This window comes from Nomascus leucogenys, chromosome 17 (assembly GCF_006542625.1).
Source record: "Nomascus leucogenys isolate Asia chromosome 17, Asia_NLE_v1, whole genome shotgun sequence".
In the NCBI taxonomy this organism is placed as follows: Eukaryota; Metazoa; Chordata; class Mammalia; order Primates; family Hylobatidae; genus Nomascus; species Nomascus leucogenys.
Window position 1 is genome coordinate 71,769,799 of NC_044397.1, and position 21,624 is coordinate 71,791,422.

The 21,624-nt window shown below is 34.9% G+C and overlaps 1 protein-coding gene across 3 annotated transcripts in view; it reads right to left on the reverse strand.

Annotated features, from left to right (window-relative positions):
* Positions 1–21,624, reverse strand: part of BBS9 (Bardet-Biedl syndrome 9) — a 478,120-nt gene that overhangs the window by 249,584 nt on the left and 206,912 nt on the right. For all 3 annotated transcript variants that reach the window (XM_003279188.3, XM_003279191.3, XM_030796212.1), the window contains 5 exons: positions 16,053–16,234; positions 11,715–11,791; positions 8,133–8,186; positions 3,604–3,706; positions 1,532–1,636 (listed from right to left, as the gene is read on the reverse strand). In XM_003279188.3, coding sequence (XP_003279236.1) covers positions 1,532–1,636; positions 3,604–3,706; positions 8,133–8,186; positions 11,715–11,791; positions 16,053–16,234 — 521 coding nt within the window. The remainder of the gene's footprint in view (positions 1–1,531; positions 1,637–3,603; positions 3,707–8,132; positions 8,187–11,714; positions 11,792–16,052; positions 16,235–21,624) is intronic.

Here is a 21,624-nt window from a genome sequence, read left to right on the forward strand (position 1 = left end):
AAATGGGTAGGGGGAAAAGAATGCAACAAATTATCTGTGGTAAAGTTACAACACACATTTGACACATATCTGCTTAAAATACAAATTAAAATTTCAAGATTCTCACAGATGACTTAAATGACTCTCCAATCAAACACAAGTCAATTCACAATTGAGAGTATAACATAAATAAATGAAACCCAACAGTACATTTATTTATATTTCCATTCTCAGAAGTCTATGAGAATGTGTTATTCCAGTGTAAATGTGGGAAAAAAAAAAAACAAAAACAAGTAAAGATATATGATCTAGCCAAACAGCAAAAAAGACTCAATAAAGGAGAAAATACATAATATTAATATTTCCAGTTACTTTTTGAATTTATTTTCTTTTAACTTTCCCCTTTAAAGTCAATCCAGTTCCTCTTTTTTATAATAATTTAAGTAAATAATACTATTGATAATGTCTCTTTTTGCTTCTCTTGGCATTCTGCAGACTTTCTCAATGTTAATTTCTAATTCACTTTCAACCAATACCAATGATTAGTAATCTTTTAAATTGTCTTTTAAATTACAGAAAAGCATAATAGCCAAAAATGGTTGAAAAATGCAGACTAAGTTTTAAAAGATCTGTTCTTAAGTATTTTAACACATAAGATGCTAAAGAGTTTTATTTAGTCACTAAAACAGTGTCTAAAATTCTGATTACTGCCCTAATGTTGGAGTAATCCATAATATTCTTTTCTACTAATTCATACTGATAGAGGCAGGAGGCAGACAAACGCTTAAACAAATACAGAAAGGTCCCAGGTGAAACCTCACCTTCAGGCTTAAAACAGCCTGAGGGCTGAAAGATCGTACTGCTGGTCCTGGATGAAACTCAAAACCCAGAAGAACTTCTGCCCCTGTGTGCCTGCCCTTTCCCAGTTGATTCTTTCTGAATAATGTCTTTTAGCCAATCGAATGTTGCCTTTTCAGATACTACCTATGGCTTGCCTGGACATGCCCGCGAGCGCACTGGGGAAATGGGGTGGAGCCACAAGGAATTGGCGCCTTACGCGGGGGAGGAGCCTGGCCTCATCAGCTCATGTGTGGAAGCCCTGGTATTCAATTTGTGAGGTGAAAACCTACTTTAAAAATTCCACCCTCCTCACTCTTCACTGTGTCCGCATGCCTAATTCTTCTTGGTCACGAAATAAGAACGCAGATTTAGCTGAACTAAGGAGCAAAAATCCTGCATCAATACTAGCCTTTAGTTCAAATAAATGAAATCTGACTAGATAACATTCTTCTATTAGGAATAAAAATGTATCAGATTTGATATTAACTGAAAAAAGGGAACCAAACATTACATATGGAAATCAGCTAAATAGACTTATCACAAACTACTCATAACACATAAAAGTAATGAAAACATACGATTTCACTTAACAGTAGAAAATAACATTTTCTCATTTAATGATATTTCACAGTATGTTTTCTCATCTTAAATGTGTAAGCATTTTACTCATAACTCCAACAACTTAAAGTAATGATTAAGCCTGTATGTTTACCTGTTGGTCTGGAATAAGAAACAACAGCATTTCCTTCCAATTCTGATGGTGTATAACTTCTTTGCAGATAAACAGAAAAGCTTACTGTTCTAGTCAAATCTGGTGCTATAAGCAATGTAAAAATAATATAAATTACATAATTTGGGGCAATTGTTATTAACAAGTTAAAATTTAATAAGCACTCACCACATGCCAGGTACTGTCATAAGCATTTTACATGAAGTAACTAAATCTTCACAACAAACCTATGAGGTTGATACTATTATTGTCCTCATTTATTATGCATGAGAAAACTGAAATACAGAGAGATTAAGAAGCTTGCCTAAGACCAGGCACAGTGGCTCACGCCTGTAATCCCAACACTTTGGGAGGCCTAGGTGGGCGGATCACGTGAGGCCAGAAGTTCGAGACCAGCCTAGCCAACATGAGAAAACCACATCTCCAGTCCAGGCAACAGAGTGAGACTCTGTCTCAAAAACAGAAATAAAAACAAAAAAAGAAGCTTGCCTAAGGTAACACAGCTACTAGGAATTGACTCCAGAACAAGGTACAAAGAAACTGGCATTCTACACCACTGCTGCTGTTTACTTCGAGGAATAGACAGCATGAACAGAGAAAACAGTACACAAAAGGGCAAGAGAATTTGGGAGGAAAATAGCAATTTATCATGGGTAGAACATAGAATGAAGGAGAAAATGGATGAGGGAGTGTTACACAGTAGCCACTTCACAGATTGTGCGTGCTCATCTATGTTAACATATTTGGCCCCAACCTGTATTAGAGAGCCATAAGAGGTTTTTAACTGGAAAAAATAAATTATTTAGAATGTATTTTAGAAAGACAAATTGGAAGTGTTGTACAAAATCAGAAATGCAAGCGAAAGTTCAATGGCTGGGTATCACCTATGAGGTTACTTCACTCAATCGTTTATTCATTCATTCTACAAAGATTTGTTGAATTCCTACTAACGGCAGGCACTCAGCTATGGATTGGTTATATGGAGGCAAAAAAAGAAAGATATGTTCTTGACTTCATGAATAAGAGATAGAAGCCTTAGTAGAAAAGCTATAGTAAACCAAAAAAAGAAAAAAGACTTGAAAGGTAATTCAGATTATCTTAACAGGACTAATGACAATTTGGATATAAATGGTTGGGAGTAAGAGATTCTATACAAAGAAACCTTACTAAGAGTTGCCATTAATGACATGCCTACTATTTTAAGCATTATTATGAATATCTTTTATAGATTTACTTTTTAATTAAATCCTCAAAACAACCTTGTAAGACAAATATCATTACCCCCTTTTTGCAGATTAAAATAAATGAGGCTCCAAGTGATTACTAGTGTAGTTTTTGCCTACGGTTACACATCAAGTGAGTGTTAGAGCTGGATTCAAACTCAGGCCAAACTCCAAAGTCCATATTAATTCTTCAAACATTACTGATTCAATAATCAGATCACTAAAGAAACACCAATAAAGAAAGCCTTCTAAATTTTAGTATTTAAAAACAGGCCAGGAGCGGTGGCTCATGCTTGTAATCTTAGTACTCTGGGAGGCCGAGATAGGCAGATTGCTTGAGCCCAGGAGTTCGAGACCAGCCTGGATAACACGGCAAAACCCCGTCTCTACTAAAAATACAAAAAATTAGTCAGGTGGTGTTTTCCTGTAGTCTCAGCTACCCAGGAGGCTGAGGTGGGAGGATCACTTGAGCACAGCAAGTCGAAGCTGCAGTGAGCCATGATCGTGCCACTGCACTGCAGCCTGGGCCAATGAGAATGAGACCCTGTCTAGAAAAAAAATAAATAAATCAAAAACAATTATAGGTCCAACAAGTTCAGAAAAGCACCTAGAAATCTGTAATCGTAAAAGATTAATTTGATCCAACAATCATTAACTGAATGTTCATGCTGATGCTAAGAGGGAAAATATAAGCAAAACAACACGATCATTGATTTTGGGATGATCCCAATCTCACCATTCAGACATGAAATAATAGACATTAAATGAACAAACTAGTATTTTTTAAAAATTCACACCATGGTAGACTTTCAGCCAAAACAAAACACTTACTCATAAATTCAAAGGTGAACTGATCACAAGTCAATTCTAATGGTGGTTGCACGTAGACTGATAATTTGGCTTTTTGCAATATCACTCTGTTCTGCAGGGTGACCTAAGGAAACAGAAATTGTTATCAATAGAAAATTACATTGTATTCAAATTGATAGACTATCATAACTACTTAAACATAACTAACTAGCAAATAATTAGAAAACATTACCTGAGGAAAAAATGAGTAGTCAAAACCATAATACAGTAAGTAATAGATTAAAATATTCTATCAAGTAGAAACTGTGCAAAAAAGTTAAACAGACTTTACTCAAAAGAATAAAGACTGGCAATATGTATATACAAAGATGCTCAATATCCTTAGTTATGAAGGAGATACAAACCAAAAACCACAATGAGATACTACTACGTACCCAATAAAATGGCTAGAATCAAAAGGACAGACAATAACATGTGTTAGCAATGATGTGGAGAAACTGGAACCCTCATATATTGCCAGTGAAAATGTAAATTGGTACAGCTACTCTAAGAAAAGTTTGGCAGTTTCTTCAAAGGTTAAACATAAATTTAACATATAACTTCACAATTCTATACCAACAGAAATGAAAACATATGTCCACCCAAAATCTTATACACAGATGTTCATAGCAACAATATGCTAATAGCCAAAAAGCAGAAATAATCCAAATTCCCAACATGATGAATGAATAAACAAAATGTGACATATTCATACAATCAAATATTGTTCAGCAATAAAAGAAATGAAATACATTATGAATAATATTAATGATAAAAACCATTAGCAGTTTTCTATATTCATGGAACCATGCTAACAAATTTATGTACATTATTTCATTTACATGCCACAACATGGGTGAACCTTGAAAACATGATGCTAAGTGAAAAAATCTAGTCACAAAGAACCACATATTGTACGATCCATTTATATGAAATGTATAGAATAGGCAATCTATAGAGAAATAAAGTAGATTAAGAGTTGCTTAGGTATGAGAGAGATGGGGAATGGCAGCTAATGCGTATGGCATTTCTTTTAGGTGGGATAAAATGTTCTAAAATTAAATTGTGGTAATAGTTGCAAAATTCTGTAAATACACTATACTAAAAATCATTGGATTGTAACTTTAAATAAGTGAATAATATAGTATCTAAATTATATCTAAATAAAGCTATTTTAAAATGTTCTATCATGGTGACTCATGTCATGAGAAAAAAATTAAATAAAATAAACCACCATTCTATATGGTACCTTTTCTATACAGCAGTTCAGTCTAGTTACTAGACTTTGTTATATGAGACAGATACACACATTAACATAATTGAAGGACCATTCTTATTGTTAAGAAAAGCAGTTTTGAAGTTTCTTTTCAATAAAAAGCATGTATCACCTCTTCCTTGATTAAATATGTATATTTTTATATATACAAGAATATACAATTGGCCCACAAACATTATGTACATATAATTAGATTCAGTAAATGTATTAATTTTAAGTGATGTGAGTATTCTGCACAACTTAAAAATAAGTTAAAAACATAAAAATTTTGACTTGCAAAGTAAAATTTTTAAGACAACTATTGACGCAATTAAATATGATAAACACCATGAACAACGAATACTCAATTTTTACTTTGTAAATCTTGGGAATACATAGGGAATCATCATGCCACAAACTAAACTTCCTCAATGATGTCCATTGTAAACATAATACCTTTTTAGTAAAACCCTGATGGTTATTATGGCAGGAAGACACCATGCAAGTGCTACAAACAACTTTCTTTCAACTAGCTAGTCCATTAAACAAACAAGACACAATTTAAATATTCTACTATTACAACAATATAATACTAGTCTGTACATATATTTTTAAATAAAATGAATAATATTAATGATAAAAAACATTAGCAATTTTCTATATTCATGGAACCATGGTAACAAATTATTTATGTGCCATTATTTAATTTACTCTTTACAAAAATGTTTGACAGGTACCATCATAAACCGTTTTACAAAAGACTGTGGCTCAGAGATGCTTAGTAATTTGCCCAAGGCCACTTTGATTGTAAGTGGAAGAACCACAATTTAACTGCTATGTGCCAGAATCCAGAGCCCATGCCTTCACCTGTGGTTAAGACTGAAAATAACTTTGCAGATGAAAAAGTATCCCTATTTTACAGTTTAAAAAATAGAGGTTCAGAGAAGGTAAATAACCTGTGCAAAGCCGTCAATCCAAGTAGAGAGTTGAAAATAGTGACCAGGAAAGTCTCATGAGAGCTCAGTTTTAAGTAAAAATGAAAATTCCTTTAAGTAGTAATAAGCCATTTGAAAAACAGCAGTCTGGCTTTTCCTGGCACAACGATGTCTACTTAGACAATAATCACAGAATTTTACATTGTAACAAGAAGGGTTTGCATTTGGTTTAGTTGCACAATCATGATAGCTCTCATGCACATATTTATTGAACCCCAACAAAGGGCTAGGCCCTTTCAAAATACAAATCAAGGAGATAGGTAACAAAAATAACAACAGTAACAAAGAATAGTTGTGTTTGAGCCAAAAAAGAGTTAAAGACTTGGCTAGATCATAAGTCTTATATTTTAACAGGAAAATAATTATAGAATATTAAGGAGAAAATATAAAACATTGATACAAGAATTTTCCATGCTATTTTCTGCCTCTTATGAAATATAACCCTTAGGAAATATAATACCAAATTTTTATCCTAGATATATAAATATGACACCAAAGGCCAGGTATAAACAACCACTCTGCCTAATTGCCTAGAATAGATGGTCACGCATCATGCACACATACTCAAGGTAGCCACATCTTCATTCACTTGGAACGGATGGAAAAATTTTCTCAATTAACAGGATTTATTATGGTGGAAACTTGCATGGTTATATATCTTGGCTGCTGTTGTTATAAAAGGTCATAAGGAGAGATTTATAGTAGAAATTTGTATAGAAATTGTCAGACAGGATCAGGAAGTCATTGTGTCTGCTGTGTGAGTCCCGCCAATTTTCTGCAACCCTTGCCTGTTGCATTCTTTCTTGTGCTTTTATAATGGCAATGAGAAAGACAGTTGTGACTTAGGTATTCTCAAATATAGTAAGTTCCACGAATGGAAGGAGAATTTTCCAGTAGTGTCATGCCATCATTTTAAGGTGGCTACTACACATGAAAGCTTAAGAACTGAATGGGAGGGAAAGGTATGTTTACTTATGGTGCTAACTCCTGGTTGGCTGGGGGTACAATTAGCATGAGCAATGTTATCTAGTTAAGGCACAAGATCTCTTATTGCAATTAATAGTGCACTCCTAAATTATTACATGTATGTGTCTGAACGTTATCAGTAGATAGATATAAAAGAGGTGTCCCTATACAAAAGTACAAATCATTCCTGGAACTTGACAGTTATTTCTTTTTCTTAAATGTTTGATTTCTTGCCACTAATGCCTTTCCAGATTCAGAAGTATTAATGAGATAGAGCCTTTGATTGGACTGGGGGAAAGGAGGTTGGGGAAAGACCACCCTTGTTTCCAGTGGCAAGAATCCAAAAAACTTAGCTTAGGAAACTGTTGTAAGATTCAGCTCCCTTCAAGTTCAACCAAAGATCTCCACATTTGGGCCACCCGCTGGTTCCAGTGTAAGCGGACACAATTGGTAAAGCTTGGTGCCCTGTCAAGCTCCTCCAAGGACAGCAACCCATAATCTAAGAAAATATAAAGCCCCATCCAAGTTTTGACTAAGTGAATTGCCAAAATCCACAACCTTCCCTTGCTTCCAAGGTCTGGGCAGTGATTAATATTTTCAGCTTAATAATGTGCTGACTGATTGCCATATTTTAATCTAAATGCTTTAAGAAGGTTCTACATTTAAGTTCTAGTTCTAAAATTCTACAATGACAGGACTAAAAGTCTTAACCAAAACCACATCCTTAATATTCTATTTTCCAGGACTATCAATTTGTTAGCATTCTAACTTTGTGGCATCTTCATTTAATATTTTCTTGCTATATATACATCCACTTAAAGTTATGGCAGAGAGATGGCTGGAAATTCTTTTCAAACACACACATAATCATAGGTAGAAGAAAGATATTAGAATCCCCATGCTTCTCCAATATCAATTCACAGTATACTATGTATGATGCTACTTGATTGGTCTATTACGAATGGTGATGACACAATTCCTTTAGCAGATTTAAAATGTTAACTTTATTTCCAAAGAAAAAAGCCTGGATCATGCTACACATTTAAATAATGGTAACAGTACCTCATAATAATTATTTATATTATATACATATTGCTATAAATGCAATTACCAGTTTTATATTTGCAAGTGACAGTAAAGGTTTTCTATTCACTACTCAAGGCTGGGGAAAAATCTACAAATGCCAAGTGTTTATTTTACATTTCTGTAAGCTATTTACAAGTTATCAACAGTGACAGATGTGATGAAATAAATCATATTGTTTGCACATTACAGTCTAAAATCTGGTACAATACCTTCACCGTGACAGAAGGGACAAGGTCAGTTCCCACCTCAACATCGGTCGCTTGCTGTAAACACAGAATTGAGAAGGCAAGAAAGAATGATTTCAATATTACACAGCAGTGAGTGAACACAATGAGTGCAATGTATATTTCCTACTATCAAAATAGGAAACTATAAAAGATTTATTACTCTAATGACAGACTAAAAGAGACAATCTGGCTTTTTTGATGCCTTCGTCCGGAAAGTCATAAGCTAATATTTAAAAACTCATCCCCTGGGCCAGGCGCGGTGGCTCACGCCTGAAATCCCAGCACTTTGGGAGGCTGAGGCGGGTGGATTACGAGGTCAGGAGATTGAGACCACCGTGAAACCCCATCTCTACTAAAAATACAAAAATTTAGCCGGGTGCAGTGGCAGGCGCCTGTGGTCCCAGCTACTCGGGAGGCTGAGGCAGGAGAATGGCATGAACCCGGGAGGCGGAGCTTGCAGTGAGCCAAGATCACGCCACTGCACTCCAGCCTGGGTGAGAGAGAGACTCCGTCTCAAAAAAAAAAACAAAAAAAAAACTCATCCCCTAAAAAGCAAGGTCACATATTTTATCAAACCACTCCATTCCCAGATTTACTTAAATATCGAAAGTATTAATTCTATTAACTTGTTATTTATATTGCATAGAAGAAGACCTCCCTGTATGTCCCAGAAAAATATTATGCCATTCTTTCAGGTCCCTGTATTTTCACCCTGCGTAAGGTATGTGTTATTCTGATTAACAACATGTATCTAAGACATGCAGCTAATGATATAAAGATTGAGTGGTCTTACACCCATAAAATAAAAGTAGGCCATGCGCAGTGGCTCATGCCTGTAATCCTAGCACTTTGGGAGGCCGAGGCGGGTGGATCACCTGAGGTCAGGAGTTCGAGACCAGCCTGGCCAACATAATGAAACCCCATCTCTACTAAAAATACAAAAATTAGCTGGGCGTGGTGGCAGGCAACTGTAATCCCAGCTACTCGGGAGGCTGAGACAGGAGAATCGCTTGAACCCGGGAGGCGGAGGTTGCAGTGAGCCAAGATCACGCCACTTCACTCCAGCCTGGGTGAAAGAGCGAGACTCTCTCTCAAAAATAAAGGGGTGGAGAGGGGAGGGGAATGGAGGGAAGGGAAGGGAAACTTTTTTTTAACCAGTACATATCATAAACTGATTCAATAAGCATTCTTTGAGCGTCACCTTGTGTTACCTGCTCCTTCCTCTTAAAGAATACATAGTATAATACATAAAACACTTCCCTTATCACGTGTAACTTATTTTTTAGAGTGATACATTGGTAGGGGAAAATGCTCTATGATAGAATAAGACTAAGGGGTGACATATTTTCTAATAATACCCTTATGAATTCTGGGGACCAATTAAAATTATGCCTCTATCCAACCAATGAATATGATCCATTGCGTTTTTTTACTTGAAGTATTTTTAACTAAGAAAAACTAAGCCACTTCTAAGCAATGGGGATCCTATGATGTAATGAGCATCAGCAGAATTCAAAGTTGAGAGATTCATATTCTACTTATGGCTCCACAGGAAACCATATTTAAACTATGATCCTTCTCAATCGGGAAGATGGGATAGTAATGCTTATCTCCTCTAAGAAAGACTCCATTCTAATATAAATTATATTACTTTTTTGAGATGTGTGCTTTCATAATAATGATTCAAAGTAAAATATTAATCCAGGCTTTGTAATCTAATAATACCTAAAATCCAGGAAATATTTTACATTTAGCTATCCACAGATCTAGAAGAGAAATCAACATCTCCTGTTTCCTGCTCATTTCAATCCATGACTAAACACCTAGATACTTCAAGGACAGCAGTCCTTTGGGAACATAAAACTATAGCAAGAAAGAAATGGCTATAAGAAGACGTCATGGCACCAAAGCCACATAAATTGTAGGGCTAATGTTTTCCAATGAGATGAATATGATACCCTCAAGAAATCTCTTAAGAAAGAAAAAATAGTAACACAGGGAAAATGAAGCTGGAAAGGGACACCTACTCAAGAGGAAATAGCATTCAGGGTTACCAATAGGGAAATACATTGTAATATAGTGCTACTACATAAGGAATTTTCCTACAAAGACTAAAAGTTCCTGAAAAACAGAAAGGGAATTCCTCATTCCAAATAGCCTATGCTGAAGAGAACCTAGAAAAACTTATATAAGTTGCCAAAAAGAAAAAAAAAGTCATTTCCACAGCAAGAAAATGTGTACATTTGTCAGCTAACTAAGCAGAAATGTTCCACTTAGACTACACCCTTCAGGTAGAATGAAAAATGGTGTGTGCTGAATGGCCAATGTTTAAAACAGTGCCTCTACTATGTGACTCAGCTGGGTGAATGTTTCTTTCATATATAGTCCTACTTTTTTGTGTACCCAATTTACTATAATATAGCAATGTTAATGTGATTTTTATCACAAATTGGATTGGCTGTTTATACTAAAATTAATCTTTTGACACTCATGATATACGTTTTAAAGTATGTTCTGATACCTAAATAATGAAGACACTTCCCAAGCAGAATTATATGATATAAACTCCAAATATGGTAAAATGAGTGAATTCAACCACTTCCCTAAACTGATCATCTGTTGGTAGAAACACAGATAAACTGCAGTCAGTGAGACATAATCAATCACATCCTAACAGGTGCTTATAGAAAACTTAAGTGAGGAGATGAAGTAATAAAATCAAGAATAGTCCTCCTTTCCTCCTATTTCTCAGTTGTATTAATTCACTCATTCATAGAGCAAATATATATTGAGCACCCATTATTTGGCAAGCACTAAGGATACAGCAGTGAACAAGACAACTCATGGACATAGATGGTTGTGATAATGATAATGATTATGATGATGTTGATGATTATTATAATGTAGAAGGAAGTAAAATGTAATTTGATGATAATGACAATCATAACAATTATCATAACATTCAACAAAGTAGATTTATTATTATTCCCATTTTGTGGATGAGAAAATTGAGACTAAGAAAATTAAGTACCTTGCCTTGTGTCACACAGATAGAAATAGGGGAAAAAATAAGTATTGGACCAACTATATACTCTTAACCTACCCTACCACCACCACCACCATAATGTATTAAAGACTAGAAATCATCAAACTTTGAGCTAGGCCACTCACAAACCTTATCTCATTGAATCTCCAACAAAAATCTGGTAGGATCAGTATTATTCAGCTACATTAGCATTACGTCAATGCTATAGTACTAAGAAAGTTTGAAAAAAAAATTTTTTTAAGTAGGATTAGAACTAGGGCAAGAAGGAAGCCCTTCTACTGCTCTCTCTTCCCCCACAACCCCACTTCTTTTTAAAACTGAAATCCTGCCCAAGGAGCTCCTTACTGGCACTAAGGGGCTACTAATGTTTTTATCTAGAAAGTAACAAGGCCTACAATTTGTTATCCTCCCTGAAGTGTCTACTTGGAGGACCAAACTTTAAACCAACGCATTTTGGTCCTAACTCATCAGAGTTTACCACTATTATAAACCCCTTTAAAATCTGCAAGTACACCTACAGAAACTGAATCAAAGTTAGGAGAAACCACGACAGAAACGTTCAAGTCATCTTCTCTCTCAGTCATGGGCCAAACACCTGTGATTTAAAAAAAGAAAAATTATTTAATCATTAAGTAAAACCTTCTGTATATAGATTTTCTTTAAAGGTCTGTCTATACCACATATAAAAAACAACCCCATAAACATACTCACAAGTTGAAAAAACTATGCATTACAGTATTAGAAGCTTGATGCTAATTCTTTCCCTCTATAATATGGTAAAAAATACTGTCTTTTTCTGCAGATATTCGCTAAGACGTGAGCCACTGACTGACCAGCACTAGGAATTTCAATGCCCTCTCTGTAACTACTAGTGGAAGCCCAAATTAGTACAGCCCTTGTGAAGGTAAGTTGGCTAGAACTATCAAAATGTAAAATGTACATATGCTGTGACTTAATTCTACTCCCAAGAATGTATCTAATACCCATAACCATGCCCAAGGAGGTCTCTAATGTTAGTAGTTATTTTTTCAGTAATGAAAACAACCTAAATATCTATATATCTATTAATAGGCTAATTATCAAATAAATCATGGTATATCTGTACTATGCAATGTCCCAAAGTCATAAATAAGGGTGCTGTCCATCTTTACATACTGATATTTTAAAAACTCCAAAATATATCTATTAATTTTTAAAAAGCAAGCTGTAGTACAATGTGTCTAATATGCACATATTTGTGTCAAAACAATTACATAAACATGAATATTTTCTAGAAGAATACACAAAAGCTCTTGATAAGGATTGCCTTTAAGGAGTGAAACTAGGATCTTGGGTTGAACAAAGATTCACCTTTCATTATTTATCCTTTTAGTACTGAATTATGTTTACCATATACATGTTATTTTCATAATTGTAAACATGTTTATATTGCATAATGAGATATTCATAGTATCAACAAAGACCTTAAACAAAAAACATTTTTAAATTATACATATTTATATATATAATATATATACATATCAAACTATTGGCTGCCTACTTAACATCCATTCTTCCCTCCTCCCTCTGTGTATTGGAACCCTAATTTTGTTGAGCTATTCACCTTCATCTCAGAGAAAGTCACCCCTCCCAGGCTCCAGGGTCAAATCCAGTCACGGTGATTTCCTTCCACTGACCATTTGTTGTTTTAGGCATGAACATAGGACTTAATCCTGGCAGATGGAAGGTAAGGGAAGTTGGGAGTAGAGAGAGCTGGCACATGTTTCTGGGAAAGCTATTCCTCCCTAATAAGAGGAGAGACTCAGGAGAAATAGCCTGATGATTCTTCCCTGGAAATCATATCTGCACATAACACCTAGAATTGCTGAGATCACCCTGCGACCCTGAGAGGAAACACCCCCCACACTCTGAGGATGGCTGACTGAAAATATGAATCACCTATCTCACAAAAAAAGGAACTGCCTACAACTGCTTTCAGGCATTCCCACCAAACTGCACGATTTGAAATGGGAATTTCCATAACTTAATGAGAGTACAAATGGCTGTTCATTGCCCATCCCAATAACCATTCTTCAATTCTTCTTTACTTAAAGCCCAACTTTATTCTAAGCAACAAAGTACTCAGCTAAGTCATGTAATTTCCCAGCCAGTTTTGCAGCTTGGAGTTGCTGGTGAGATGTAAGTAGGAGCCATTCAGGGTGTGGCTTCCAAGAAAGCTCCTTAAGGGGGCTGACTCAGCAGCAGATGCGAGGGCAGGAGTTCCAAAAGCCATGCTGGACCAACATATGACTCCGAGATAGAAGGAATTAAGAGTCCCTGATGACTGTGGAACTGCCAAGCCAACCCTGGACTGCCCATCACTGGGTTTCTTTTGCAAGAGAAAGAAAGAAACCTCTATCTTATTTGGGTATCTTGTGACATGTAGACAGAATCCTAAATGAACAATGTCACAAAATACAAATGATTCTACTACTCAGTGGTATCATCATCTTAGTTATCCTGGACATTTCAAATGGAGTGCAGACTTTCATTTATATCCCCATGTCTTACTGCTCTCTGTCCCTTTCTGAAGACACAGTTGTATGGGCACCTATCTCAATGTTGCACCCAGTCCTTCATACTCAGGCCAGGTAGACAACATGATCAACTATCTAAATCATAAATAAAATTCTGTCTTTGAAAGTTTCTACCAGTAGATGTTGTTGACTACCAGTAACAAAAATACTAGGCAGGATTCACATTAATGGGTTGAGTATGAAAAGCTTCAGAATCCATGAGCCATACAGAAATTATTACTATGATTTCATGCTTACAACATACATTCCTCTTATAACTTACACACATAAAATCAGCTTCAAAAACACTTTTATTACAGTAGATAATATACACCATGTGTACAACAAAATGTACTCTTTAAACTGGCTTTAAATTTTGCTGCAACTTTTCCTTTGAAAACACTTTTAAAAGCTTTAAGTACCGAACATAACCCACAAGACTATGAACATTTTTTGTAAGTTAAAGCCCCCATACTAAAATAAGTGACATTAAAATGAATAATGGGGTCATCAAAAAGTTCAGTGTTTTAACTTCTCACAATAAAGAGAAGCTAAAATTGTAATAAAACAATTTTGTGCTTTTATATAATTACAGGTATTTTAATAAACAAACATACCATGGTTTTATAAGGGTACAAGATACTAAATTTTTTTCCATATCTAGAAATAAAATGTTTTAAATACCTCTCAGTTTAAAAAGTTTCCCTTTGTTTCTTTCCCAGAAATAAAACTAAATGATGGTGGCATAGAAGGGGCAAGGAACTTCAAACATTAATTAAAAATTGAGGTTATGTAAATCATGCACTTTGCACCTAAGTCTGTGGGTGTATCCCTAACTTAATTAGCAGTTATTTTAAGACATACTGAAGGATCAAGGTAATGACAAGTAAAACAGCCTAAACTTTCTCACCCAAGGTCATCACTATAACCACCAAGAAATAACTTTTAGCTGTAACGGATTTTCTGAGAAATTTCATATTCAATTAATGTTAATCAAAATATTATTGGAACATTACTATGGAAAGGGCAAAATCTCAGGACAAAATTTGAAATGAAAGCCATATTATTTAATGAACTCTGGAAATTTCATGTTTCATGCCTATGCCACCCTTCCCCAATTATATTTTTAAATGACAAAACAAGACTTATAATTCTATTAATCCCAAAAATGCTAATAACAAAAATTGAAACAAAAAATTATATACTGCAATATGACACATCCAATTTTAACCACTCTCTATTTGACATGGCAGCACTGACAACAAATAGATTTTTAAGTAATTGGAGGTACTTGAAAGACCTGAACTTCACTGGTTCACTTTCAAAACTTTCTAAAAGAATGTGTGAAACCAAAGCATAATAACTTTATTTTAATATTTGTATTTTAAAAATATATTATCTCAATTCCTCAGGACCAGAGGAATACAACGTTGGTAACATAGACTCAAAAGTACATAAATCTAGTAAAATGATTGGATCAGGATTAAGATTGGCTCTGTTGTTTTGGTTGGCTTTTGATGCTCTGCTTCTTTTATTATTCCTACTTGTTTTAACATTTCTTTTATGTGAAAATAGTCCATATTTTTTCTCATTTAAAAAATACTTTTACCTGACCCTGAAAAGGGAACTAGAAGTAATGCTTTTCACATGTCCAACTCAAACTGCAGGACTGGTGTTTTGTTTCTCCTTTTAATTTACAAAAAAATTATACCCTTGTGAGTCCCAAAGTAAGATAATATTGAGTTATTCAAAACTCGGGAATTGAAAATATCATCAGCCTCTGACTCATTAGAAATCAGCATACCGCAAGCTACATCCTTTGGATGGTTAATTAACTACAAACATAAATTATGTCACTAAGCTGCAAATGACTACATTTTTAGTAACAAAATGGTAGCTCATGTGCTTTGGTTTCTTTTAAAAGAAGAATTAAAGTTGTTTCAGGAATATCAGAAGTTAATAAATGACCACTCTAAATTTTAATGCTCTTCTCGAGGCCTAAAACCACCACCCAAAGAAGTACTTCTTCCTTTCTTAGCATGTAAAGAAAAAAACTAGATAGTGCTGTCCATGAAACATTAACAACAAAAGCACTTTCTTAAATAAAATACGTTCTCAGAAGCCATAACATACAAAGTAGACATAAAGACCTTGTGTGCTGAAGAGCAATACTGTTTTTACAAATATGATTTTAATTAAGCAGAGGAGAAAATTAACAAATACACAAAATAATATCTATCTACAAGATAATATGAATTTCACAATGAATACTAAAATAATAAAAAGCTGCAAATGAGATACCTTGTGATTTGTTAACATCTTTGATGATTTTCTGAAGTTCTTTCATTTCTACATCAAGTTCATCATAGTTTAGTTCTCGAGATTCAACGTTTGGAGCTTGGAACAGAGAAGGATCTGTCCCCAGGTATGAACACTGCAAGTGACCATCATCACTCAGAGTGACTATCACTCCCTTTAAATCACTACAATAAGGAAGAGAAAATGAGACATAATTTTAAATTTCAGTAGAGTTAGTCTTGACCAACTACATTTTTACTCAATTCTGCATCAACACACCAATAAGAAAATAACTATATATCTATTTCTAAAGTTTTACTTCAAAGACTCAATTCAAATGTTTCAAACATGATTTGTATTTACAGAAGTATTCCCAATGTTAAGGTCCACTAAGGCCGGGAAAAAAGCTTAATTATTATAATAGCTACCACTTTTGGGGACCTAACTACAAAGCAAATCCTGCTCTAAGAGCATTTTAAGTACTGTTTTTAATCCTCCTTCCAGCTACCACTTGGCATTTCCATAATAAGCATGTGAACAACACTTTGGAGGTACAATGGACCAAGAGATGGAGCTGGGCTGCTGGCTGGCTGAAGACCAGGAATGAGGCACAGGAGTGAAGACAGGACAATCCAGGGGACAGAAAACCAACAAAGTTGATGTGGGAAGCCATCAGAGGTCTTGCAGAAAAAAAAAAGTGCCCCCTGGTCTTTCCTCATCCTTTTCCCTCTCTACCCTTAGGATTCATGTTTGCCCTCTTTCCCAGGTCCTCTCATCACAGCTTCCTTCACATGCTCTCCTATTCAAGTGGCCCTCTGGTTTGTTCTCTCTTTCTCTTCAGTTTTAGCTAGAAGCAGCCAATTGTCCCATTTACTAGCTCTTTCTCTATCACTCTTCTCATCCTCATTATCTTTTTTACTCCCTATTCTTTCACTCTTCCTTCTCTCTTAGGCTCCCTGAGGTCTGTTTTACTCTAGAAACTAGCCATATTATATAAATTATGGATAATTTTAGCACACATTTTTTTAAAGTTGTAAGTTTTTGTGAACATGTCATAAAAAGTAGCTGAGATGAATACTGTATTTGCTTCCTCCCTAAGTTTGCCAGAAAAACAAAAAAATTCAACATCGTGATAAGCCATTTTGAGTTGATACATAATGGATTTGTTTGACTCACTTTTGTTAGGTTTTCTACAGAAACTTTTGATTTTTTTAAAGTACATACAGCAGTATGAATGTACCTAATGCCACAGAACTGTATATTTTAAAATGCTTGAAATGGTAAATTTTATATTATGTATATTTTACCACAATTTAAAAAAACACATAGCACCAAAAAAAGGGTGAATGAATAAATTTCAAAAAGCTGTATCAAGAATGATAATACAGTATGTAATTTGTTTAGGGACACTAAAGCCTTCAATCTTGTTTTTCTTTTTTGTTTTTGTTGTTGTTGTTGTTGTTTTGAGATGGAGCCTTGCTCTGTCGCCAGGCTGGAGCGCAGGGGCGTGATCTCAGCTCACTGCAACCTCCGCCTCCCAGGTTCAAGCGATTCTCCTGCCTCAGCCTCCCAAGTAGCTGGGATTACAGGCGCCCAACACCACACACAGCTAATTTTTATATTTTTAGTAGAGACGGGGTTTTGCCATTTTGGCCAGGCTGGTCTCGAACTCCTGACCTCGTGAGGAGGTGATCCACCTGCCTCAGCCTCCCAAAGTGCTGGGATTACAGGCGTGAGCCCCAAACCCAGCCTCTTGTTTTTAATTTTTTTAATTCAATAGTTTTTGGGGTACAGGTGGTTTTTGGTTATGGCTTCAGGTTTTAGATTTAAGTCTTTGATCCATCTTGAGTTGATTTTTGTATAAGGTGGGAGATAAGAATCCAGTTTTATTCTTCTACATGTGGCTTTCCAGTTTTCCCAGCCCCATTTATTAAATAGGGTGTCTTTTACAGAATTTATGTTTTTGTATGCTTTGTCAAAGATCGCTCTAAGTTCGGCTTTATTTCTGGGTTCTCTACCCTGTTCCATTGGTCTATGTGCCCGTTTTTATACCACTACCATACTGTTTGGGTAACTACAGCCTTGTAGTATAATTTGAAGTTGGGTAATGTGATGCCTCTAGATTTGCTCTTTTTGCTTAGTATTGCTTTGGCTATGCGAGCTCTTTTTTGGTTCCATAAGAATTTCAGGATTGTTTTTTCTAGTTCTGCGAAAAACGATGACGGTATTTTGATGGGAATTGCATTGAATCTGTAAATTGCTTTGGTCATTATGGTCATTTTCACAATACTGATTCTTCCCATCCTTGAGCTTGGGATTTGTTTCCATTTGTTTGTGTCATCTATGGTTCCTTGCAGCAGTGTTTTGCAGTTTTCCTTATAGAGCTCTTTCACCTCACTGGTTAAGTATATTCCTAAGTTTTTTTGTTGGTGGTGGTTTTTTGGGGGGAGTTGTGTGTGTGTGTGGTTTTTTTTTTTTTTTTTTGCAGTTGTTGTAAAAGGGACTGAGTTCTTCATTTGATTGTCAGTTTTGTTGTTGTTAGTGTACAGCAGTGCTACTGATCTATGTACATTGATTTTGTATCCTGAGACTTTACTGAATTTGATCTAAGAGCTTTTTGGATGAGTCTTTACGGTTTTCTAGGCATACAATCATACTATCAGCAAATAGTGACAATTTGACTTCCTCTTTTCTAATTTGGATGCCCTTTATTTCTTTCTCTTGTCTGATTGCTCTGGCTAGGATTTCCAGTACTATGTTGAATAAAAGTGGTGGAAGTGGACAGCCTTGTCTTGTTCCAGTTCTCAAGGGAAATGGTTTCAACTTTTCCCCATTCAGTTGTGGGTTTGTCATATATGGCTTTTAATACTTTGAGGTAAGTCTCTTCCATGCCTATTTTGTTGAGAGTTTTTATCATAAAGCCATGCTGGATTTTGTAAAATGCTTTTTCTGCATCTATTGAAATAATCATATGATTTTCGTTTTTAATTCTGTTTATGTGATATATCACATTTATTGACTTATATATGTTAAATCATCCCTGCATCCCTGGGATGAAACCCACTTGATCATAATGTACTATCTTTTTGATGTGCTGTTAGATTCGGTTAGCTAGCATTTTGTTGAGGATTTTTGCATCTGATGAAAATTTTAACAATATTGTTCATGTGGGTTAATAAGTAAGGTTCTATGAATGACAGAATGTTATGCTGAACGGAACCATCAATTAAATCCAATACCGTGTACCCTATTGCTTCTGTCTTAAAAGCAGCATTAACATTGACAAAATCAAGGTCTCTGAATTATTATTGGTCTGTGAAGTGCATCGACTAAGCTAAGTCACTAGAATAATGTACTTTATGAAGAATCAAGGTCAAAGATATTACATTCCTAGGACGTTTGGTTATTTTGTAATTTCAGCAATGGGGCATGAAATTAAACAACAGAATTTTGCTCAGGAATCTGTAAATAATGATTTTATCACTCAGTAAACAGATTCCTGCCTTAACAACACATTAAAACAAAATTCCAGATGGATTTTTAAAGTTCAATTTAAAAATATGAAACTACAAAAATATTTATCTCCCTTTGAGATGGTAAGAAAACTTTTGCTATAAGAACGCAACAGAGGAAGCTAAAAAGGAAAGGATCTCTAAATTAAACTACATTAAAATTTTAAACTTGTTATCAGCTTAAGAATACAATATAATAAGAACAAAGGACAAACTCAGAAAACATTGGCAACCAATATAAAATACAACATTTTAAGTTAAACCATGTGAAGTTCCTGATATTCAACTGGTTTTGACCTATAAAAACAATTTTATAGACCAGGCGCGGTGGTAATTAAATGCCTGTAATCCTAGCATTTTGGGAGGCTGAGGCGGGCAGATTGCCTGAGCTCAGGAGTTTGAGGTCAGCCTGGGCAGCACGGTGAAACTCCGTCTCTACTAAAATACAAAAAATTTAGCCGGGTGTGGTGGCGTGCATCTGTAGTCCAGCTACTTGGGAGGCTGAGGCAGGAGAATTACTTGAACTGGAGAGGCGGAGGTTGCAGTGAGCCGAAATTATGCCACTGCACTCCAGCCCGGGCGACAGAGCGAGACTCCGTCTCCAAAAAAAAAAAACACAATTTTATATGTTAAATCTAATATGTAAAGAACTCTTATAAATCAATGAAAATAATATTATACCCAACAGAAAAAGGCTAAAGGCCATCTACAGACAATTCACACATAAAAATAATACAGTCAATAAATAAATGGAAAAATTTTCAAAATCAAAAAATGTACATTTTAAAACTATTTTTAAAAAGGTATATTTGGTTAACACCTCAAACTAGCAAAAAAAATTGTATTTAATAATGTGTCCAGCTGTTAGAGAAGGTACACGGAGACAAACTCTCATATACTTTTGATACCAATGTAAATTTGTTAAAATCCTTTTAGAGAACATTTTAGAAAAATATATCAAAAACCATAAAAATATTATTGTCTTTTATGCAGTAATCTACTTTCACGGTTATTTTAAAAATTTAGAAACAACCCAAATGATAAGGGGGGAATATTTTTTAATTGTGGTGTATTTATAATAGAATGTCTAGAAACCATTAAAAATCATATCTTATCAAATATCTGTTATCAGAAAAAATAATAATAAATGTAAAAGCAAAATATAATACTGCATGTACATTTTATTCTGTTTATAAATATATATGTATAAAACACAAATTAGGAAAAATACCTAAATGTTAATAGGATGTGACTATCTCTAACTAGTGAAATGATGAATTATTTTCATTTTGTCTTATAGTTACAAAATAAGATTAGGGCCAGGCACGGTGGCTCACACCTGTAATCCCAGCACTTTGGGAGGCCAAGGTGGGTGGATCACCTGAGGCCAGGAGTTCAAGACCAGTCTGGCCAACATGGTGAAACCCCATCTCTACTAAAAATACAAAAATTTGCTGGGAGTGGTGATGTGCACCTGTAATCCCAGATATGTGGGAGGCTGAGGCAGGACAATCACTTGAACCCAGGAGGCAGAGATTGCAGTGAGCTGAGATCGTGCCACTACACTCCAGCCTGGGATACAAGAGAGAAACTCTGTCTCTAAATAAATAAATAAATAAATGAATAAATAAATAAATAATAGAAGGAAACCCTTATTTTTTTTAAGAAAAAAAAGGTCTATTTTCCATCCCCAGAGACTAAATTTGAATCAGTGACTTAAAAATTAAATATCTGTGGGATTGAAAACATTTAACTAGTTTTATTTTTCCAATAAAGCCAATCTATAAAATTAACATGAAATTATTTGAAATATAGCTCAATAGATAGAAAATAAATGGTTTCTTTCATTTCCTAATACACTAAAACAAACGAATACTAGTTTTAAAAACAAATAAAAAGAACATGCATTGGACCTAATGTTCTCGTTTGGCCTCATTTTATGCAAAGTAGGAACATTTTAGGTTATCACATTGTCAAAGTCTGGTTTTTACTACTGTATATAGATACCAAGGAAATCTTAAAACCTTAAATAGTATTTATTGCACCCCAAATTTTATTCTACC